The sequence below is a fragment of the Gavialis gangeticus genome, unplaced genomic scaffold (assembly GCF_001723915.1).
Source record: "Gavialis gangeticus isolate Ggan-Ray unplaced genomic scaffold, GavGan_comp1, whole genome shotgun sequence".
In the NCBI taxonomy this organism is placed as follows: domain Eukaryota; kingdom Metazoa; phylum Chordata; order Crocodylia; family Gavialidae; genus Gavialis; species Gavialis gangeticus.
In genome coordinates, this window is record NW_017729033.1 from 69,717,180 (window position 1) to 69,724,737 (window position 7,558).

General features: G+C 39.8%; 1 protein-coding gene across 2 annotated transcripts in view; it reads left to right on the forward strand.

Annotated features, from left to right (window-relative positions):
• The window catches only part of SPATA18 (spermatogenesis associated 18), a 66,704-nt gene extending 60,468 nt beyond the window's left edge, over positions 1 to 6,236 (forward strand). For both annotated transcript variants that reach the window (XM_019526557.1, XM_019526558.1), the window contains 7 exons: positions 387 to 624; positions 1,871 to 2,029; positions 2,331 to 2,506; positions 3,549 to 3,672; positions 3,955 to 4,032; positions 4,978 to 5,023; positions 5,876 to 6,236. In XM_019526557.1, the coding sequence (XP_019382102.1) occupies positions 387 to 624; positions 1,871 to 2,029; positions 2,331 to 2,506; positions 3,549 to 3,672; positions 3,955 to 4,032; positions 4,978 to 5,023; positions 5,876 to 5,883 (829 nt within the window). In that variant the 3' untranslated portion in view covers positions 5,884 to 6,236. The remainder of the gene's footprint in view (positions 1 to 386; positions 625 to 1,870; positions 2,030 to 2,330; positions 2,507 to 3,548; positions 3,673 to 3,954; positions 4,033 to 4,977; positions 5,024 to 5,875) is intronic.
• Positions 6,237 to 7,558: the final 1,322 nt, after the last annotated feature.

The window sequence follows — 7,558 nt, forward strand, 5'->3', positions numbered from 1 at the left end:
GACCCCAGTACTTTTTCCTGCCATGGCAGGGGGTCGAACTTGATGATCTGCTCAGGTCCCTTCTGACCCTACCAACTACGTAACTATGAAACTATATGCTCTTAGTCTTTGGTAGATGAAAGCTAAGCCATGGTAGCTGAGCTGTATAGGCAGTTATCATCCCTCCTTTTGCCACAAGATAACTAGTTTGTGTGTACCTGCTTTTAAAAGTAAAATTATAAGTTATATTGGTAAAAGTACTTTTTAAGTTGTTTTTAATGGCACTGAGGCCAAGCATTGTACTTCTATACCAAAATTGGCATAAATATTTGCACCATAAATAGCTAAATTGGTACAACAGGCCAGTCCATGGTTTCTGAAAGCATCTCTCTCTTTCTCTCTCTCAGACTTGCACGGAGTCGCTCTCCTTCCCCCACACGCACCCGGAGCAGGTCACCTAGTCCTCTTCCCTTGAGGAGTTGCTCCCCTGGCCGAGCCCGGCTCACAAATGCTTCACGTCATGCCCATCTAGTCGCCCGCTTTAATGAGATTTATACACAAGAACGCTTGGATGCACAGACCCTTTTAAGGACATATGTGGATGATCCAGAGATGGTCCAGAGGATAATATATGTTGCAGCGGTGGTATGAAATAAAACATAAACTGTATTTCTTTGAATAGTTTTGCAAGAGATATAGATTTTTTTTTGAAAATCTGGATGGATTAAAATGTAATCACATGTGAACCAATATTTCCACAATTCACACAAGGAAATATTTCACCTGATGTATTTTTCCTTTCAGTTCCCCCCTAACCCCACATTTTAATTACCCTTGATTTAATAACTTTTATATTTCCCTTAGAATAGCATAGTTACTGGCTCTGAGTCACAAATGTCCATAGAGCAGATCACACTGCTTCATTTAAACTAACATTTTTAAAGCCTAGTATTTCAGAAGGTTCAGAGCTATCCATATAAAGCTTTTTGTGAGTCTGATCTGATCCTGAAAGTTGCTGAGTCCTCGTAGCTCATGCTTAGATCATTGAGGACCCTATGCATGCTCAGCACTACTCAGGATTGAATCTTGACAGCAAAGATTTTAATTTTTTTGTAAAACTGTAATTGTCAATCAAATCACAGCATTAAGATACAGCAGCAGACAATGTTCTGCTGTAAACACGTTACTGTATAGCACATAAAATTGCAAGCATTGAGCTCTGTTCAGTGCTATATTTGAATGCAACATAATTTCAGTACAAGGTTCTTTGGGTAGATGTGATATCTTTTATTAGGCCAACTAAATAGTTGGAAAAATTGTTCTTTGCAAGCTTTTGGGCACAAACACCCTTCTTCAGGCATAGGGAGAGTTTGCTGGTGCAATGTGTAATGAGAGCACACATTACACCAGCAAACTCTCTATGCTTGAAGAAGGGTCTTTGTGCCAGAAAACTTGCAAAGAACAATTTTTCCAACTATTTAGTTGGCCTAATAAAAGATATCACATCTACCCAAAGAACCTTGTCTGCCTATGTCCTTAGACCAACACAGCTACAACCAACAACCCTAATGATTTCAGTGCTTGATTTTAAGTGATGGAATCTTGTGGAAAAATAGAAGGTTTAGCTGAAAGTTGGAAGCATTGAAATCAGATCTGTCCTCTGGAATTTAAAATGTGGTTCATCTAAGAAACCCTCCCAAATAAATACTATTTCTAAACTCTCTCTCTTTGTGGCATTTGATTCCCAGAGACCTGTAAAGATTATTAACCAAAATGTATCCCTTGATCAATAGGGTTACCCCAGAGATGAGTTCAGAATATTATTTGAAAATCAAATTTATCTTTTTGCTTACACAATTATGAATTTAACTGAATGTTTTAATATTTACAGGAGTCTTTCCATGCAGCAAAGATGGCCTTCAGACAGTTCAAACTGCGTGTGAGAAAGACTGTGTCTTTAAGTTACTCAGGTCCTGAGTCACTTGAAGACATTGTCTTGGACTACATAGTTCGCCATGAGGATCTTTATGATGTTCAAACCACTGTCAATGTAAGTGAGAGGGAATGGTTCATCATTGTATTTCACTGTGTAATGAAGCTAAAATATTACATCTTTTAGGGTTAGTATTTCCTAACCCTAGTCATTGAAATAACCAATGACTGCATCTTTAGTATTCTGTTTAGTTTTTGCTAAACTGAGGGTGTGTAAATGGTGGGGGGGGATAGGGGGGAAACAACAGGACTTCAGGTTAGGAGGGCCTATACCTGCTGGTCTGTAATTGCAAAATGTGGTCAACTCGGGTTCAATGTTACTAGTGAATTACTAAATACATTGTTATGTTTGCTTTCAGGAAGTGATTCGTGCCATGAATATCAATCCTAAAATTTCATTCCCACCAGAAGTTGACTTCATTATAATCAGCAGTTTGATACGGGAGTTGTGCCATGTCGCTTTTTCAATGCAGACATTGATTCCTCCTGTGGATATTGCATTTGGTGCAGATGGAGAACTTTTTAATGAGTCCAAGTAAGAAGAGAACTTGGAAATATTCTATTATAGTCTTCTGCTTAGGAGTTGGAGATTAAAAAGATGTATTCAGTCAAACATGTTCATTTTTTCTGCCTGTGTAGCCTATTTACATTAAGGGTTAAAGAATAACATTAATTATTTAGTTCAGGGATGTTCAAGCTCTGGCCTGCAGGCCAGATATGAACCATGGCATCTGGCCTGTGGGGCTCCCCATAGGCAGCAAGTCTGGTGGTGGGGGAGCAGTGGCCATTAATATGGTCACTGTCCCCATGCCATATGCCCAAGCCCCAACCTTGTGCATGGGGCTGGTCTGGTCTGCCACTCCTTCCCCTGTGGGGCCAGGCCATGAACCCCACTCCTCTGCTTCTAGATTGGGACTGGACCATGCCCCCTTCCCACCCTACAAGGCTGGGTTGGGGCCTGGCCATGTCTCCTTCCCCCCACATTGCTGGGCCATGCCTCTCTCTTCCTGTTGGAGCTGGGCCATGCCCCCTTCCCCTATGGGGTTGGGTTGGGGCCTGGCCATGTCCCTTCCCCCCTGCAGGGCTGGGCCATACCTCCTTTCCTTTCCATGGAACAGGGACAAGCTACCTTTCCCTGTGAGATTGCATTGGGACCAGCCTGTCCCCTGCACCCTTTTACTGTAATATCTTTTGCATAATCGTTTGACCAAGAGTTCTAGGATGATATAAAAAGCATCAGATTATCAGAACACTGTTCTGCCTTGTCAGTCAATGACAAAAGGGCTCCAAATATGTCATAAGATAACCTAATGTGCCTCCGATGTGATGTAATTATAATGACACTTCTTTTAATATTGGTAGACAATATGCTCTTAGCCTAAATGACTCTTTCATAAGCATATTACTTTATACATATTGTTACAGAAGAATTATTTTTTACATGTAGCATAGAGATATTGCTTAAAGACTTTTATAAGTGAATATAAAATTTTGGTACTTTCAAGTCTATACGCTATTTCTAGTCACCAGTGGGTTTTCAGGCATTTATCCTGATAACTTTTCTGTGTTTTGAGCAGGTACCGCCGCAGCTATGACTCTGATTTCACAGCCCCATTGGTGGCCTACCATGTATGGCCTGCTCTGTTGGAAAATGATACCATAATTGTGAAGGGAGAAGCGGTTACAAAGAGAGGTGCTTTGGTAGGTATTCTTGGACTGGTGAAAAGAAGTCATCCTATTAAAATTCCCAGCCCATTCTGGCTGGGATTTGTAATCATTAAGACCCACTCTGTGTTGCCCATCTTCATAAAGCTTAGAGCACAAATAAGTTTTGCAGGATTGGAGGCTTCATTAGGGAGATGTTGGCTCATTCACATTCTTAGCCTTGTCTTTAGCTGAGCAAAGCGAACCTGCTTCCAAATTTAGCTTCAGTGAATGTTCTTATTTTAATATAGGTTTGTGTCATGCTCTGTTTTGTTGTAGTGGTCTTCCAGGAGCAGAAGCCGCAGCCGTAGCATGAGCCCTGTGCTATCTCGTCGAGGAAGCCCCAGCAGAACATTGGTACTGTACATTACATCAATCATTTTATGCTCAGAATGAAGGGGACATTTCACATAACATATGTATATGCTGAAGTTTGGAAACAAGCACTCCTGTCAGCTGGCTTGCATGGCATGAAGAAAATAAAACATAATCCTTGCAAACTGCTATTTATGCACATCTATTTCTTTAGGGTGCAAAAAATAGGTGATAGTGTTACTATTTTTGTCAGACATTACATTTTTAATGGAACTTCCTCAACATTTTTTTTCCTTATATCTGACCAAGTGTAGACCAATTAAAGTATGTATTGTTGAACTTAATGCTTGCTTTGATTACAAGAGGGGAAATTCTCTCTCCATGTAATGTCGTTTTGACCAGTTTTGCAAGCCTCTACTGTTTCCAAGTTCAAGGCTCTCTAAATAACTAATTACGCTACTCAGAAATGTTTAAAGCCCCCACAGTACATAAATATAACACATTGCCCCCACCTCTTAGAACTAGGAATCTAAATTTGTCCCCTAATCCAGGGAAGTGACAAATTGGGGAGGTGCAGAATGGAACAGCTGAGCCAAAATAATGTTCTGTGAATTCTCAGCAAAGATCTGCCCACAGCATGGTTAAGTAATTATTTGTTATACTTATAAAATTGTGGCTGTTGTGTTTTTGCATGTCTGTCTGTGTGTCTATCCATACCAGAAATGTGAAATAAATATCAAGTTTTACCAAATATAGATATCAAGAGTGAGTCTTGGCAAACTCACTCTTTGTGGCTATCGTAAGAGAAGAATCAAAGTAACGTATTTATTAAGTTCAGCTTCCCTTGGCAACCAATGGAATGGCATTGATGTATTACACCAGGAAACATTTTCTGAATGTTGACAGATCCTTTCATGCTTGCCTAGAATGTAGTCCCTTTGGCTGAACTTGATCACATCATTTATTTTGTTTCTGTTTCTTTTGCAGTTATCTCGAAGTCGCAGCCCTTCCCCATTAAGGAGTGGAAGCCCAAGTAAGTGGGCATATTCAGTACATAATGACTCTTGGTTTTAACATTAAGTTCTTAAAAGACTGAGTAAAGAGAGAAAATAACACCTGGTGAGCTGTTGTCTCTGAAATACTTGACCAAGCTGGGCTTGAAAAAGGAGTAGCCCTTTACTGTTTTACTGTGTAAAAAGCTAATGCCTCTTGTGTAGAGCAGTGATTCTCAACCTTTTTTGTACTGGAGTCCATCTGTAAACATAGATGGCCAATCCCAACCCAGTGCCCCCTACCCCCTACCCCCGAGTGTGTGGGGCAGAGAGGGTGTGTGTGTGTGTGTGTGTGTGTGTGTGGGAAGGGGAGGCCCTAAGCAGCCCCTTGCAGGCTGGAACTCTGACAGCCTGCAAGGGGAAAGCCTCTGTTTCCCATGTTTTTTTCCTTTAAAGGAGAATCAATTTTTAAAGTGTATGGATCCATTTTTAAAGTTTGTTCATGACCCTTTCATATATTCTTGTGACCCATTTTTTGGGTCGCAACCCATAGGTTGAGAAATGTTGGTGTAGAGGACAGTTTGTTTCTCTTTCCTTCCAAACCCTTACCACAATGTGCTCCTATAGCTGGTTGCTTTTATGCCATGGCCAGGCAAGCACCTAATACTACCCTTCAGAGCTGTCTCATAGTAAATTAAATTTGGCACCTTTCCATGAAAGAACCAGTTGACTCCATGCCTATTGGCTGTGAACCTGTCAAACTCTCTAAATGGACTGGCTAACCAACAAGGGCAAGATAAGTCCAGTAAGGCTAATGCAGGCCTGTCTTGAATCCATTCAGTGTCAATGCTTAGAAAAATAGACCTACTGAAATGTGTATTTTTCTCCAATAGGACTTTAAATTAACTGGATATATTTCTGTGGTTCTGTACATCTGGATCAGCCAACTTCAGTGGTGCCACCTTCTCTTCCAAGAGTACCTCGTATCTCTCAATACTGTGAAAGGCAGTTTGTCACTCCAAGTGGAGGGTTAAATGTTGTTTTTGCTTTAGTGTGTTTTTATAACTTTAGGAGGTTTATTTATCACTAGACAAACTCATTCAATCAATTTGATAAAAGAAAAAATGCACGCTTAGGATCTGTGGATAAGATATTAAACAGCTCCGAGGAACCCGTGATGAAATACAAAAAACAAGTATGTAGGTTCTGACACTGTTTTTACCTCATGTATCCAAATTTATCTTGGTAGGTCACGAAACATCAGTTAAGTCATGAACATGACAGCACATTGAGATTAGCTGGTACTTGAAAACAGTATCATTAAATGGTGCTTATTTACATATCTCACATTAATTGGGTAGCATCATTTTAAGTCATTGATGTATCTAATGATAGTAGCTTGAGTTTTTTCTAAATAAGATACAACAGTCGCACACAACAGGTATAAACTACCAGTATCAAAGCAGAGTTAATGTGTTACATGAAGTGATATGCTGCTTTCTGCCTGGAAGTCACTGCACTTGTTAGAAACATTCTGTTACTGAAGAAAAGAATCTCACAAATGCTTGTGATTTGGACTTTGTCAATATTTATGAAGCGAGTCATTGAATATTTTGAAGTGTGAAATACTCTTCTAATATCTCTTCCAATGCTCACAGAACAAGACTATTAGAGCATCCATTTGAACACTATTATGAAAACTTGACAAACCAGTACACTATCTATTAACTGATTATTTTGGTTTCAGAAATGTAATGTTTCTTTTTTTTGCCATTTTTAAGATTTCTTATCCACTTGTAAAGGTTCATGTTAACATCAACATTTATGTTTCCAAAAAAACTGATTTTCTTTTTTCTCTCCTGAACCTCATTTTTAGGGCCAGCCTTAAATACAAGCAACACAAGTGACTGCTTGGGGCCTTGCACTTTCCCATAGGAACATCGGATTTGCCCTAATAGCTCTGACCATTAATTCTCCAAGTCCAATATCTGGCTTCAGTCCAATACCTGATGCTTCAGAGGAAAGTAGAAATTTCCCAAAACACACTTCCTCAGTTATGGAATATAAATGGATGCAGGGAGAAGTTTTTTCCTGTGACAATCAGCTTCTGCCCCAAAACCTGAGAGAACTATAACAAAATCCATGTTTGCATATATTATTAGTCATGAAATTTTACCCTTTTAAAATACTGAATGACACTAATTAACTCCATGGCTGCTTCCGGAGGGCCTTGTGCAAAATTCTTACACATCTTTCCCACCCCCGACACCCATTTCAGTACAGTTTGAAGTCTTGCTTCAGGCTTTATAAACAATACTAGTTCAACTCAGCTTAACTATAAAGGACTTAACTGTTGTCACAGCTGGTGCTTGTGCCAATTCATCTTTGCTGGTTTTACACGGGTATAATTTCACCTTTAGTGAAGTGGCTATAGTAGAGTTAGCTTTGATTAACAGCAGGATACCTGATAGTTCACTGAAATCTTGTACATGCTGGATCATGTTCCAAGGTACTCAGAGCAAACCTTGGGACATAAAAGCCAGACGGGCACATAAGCTTGTGGTTGGCCCTTTAGC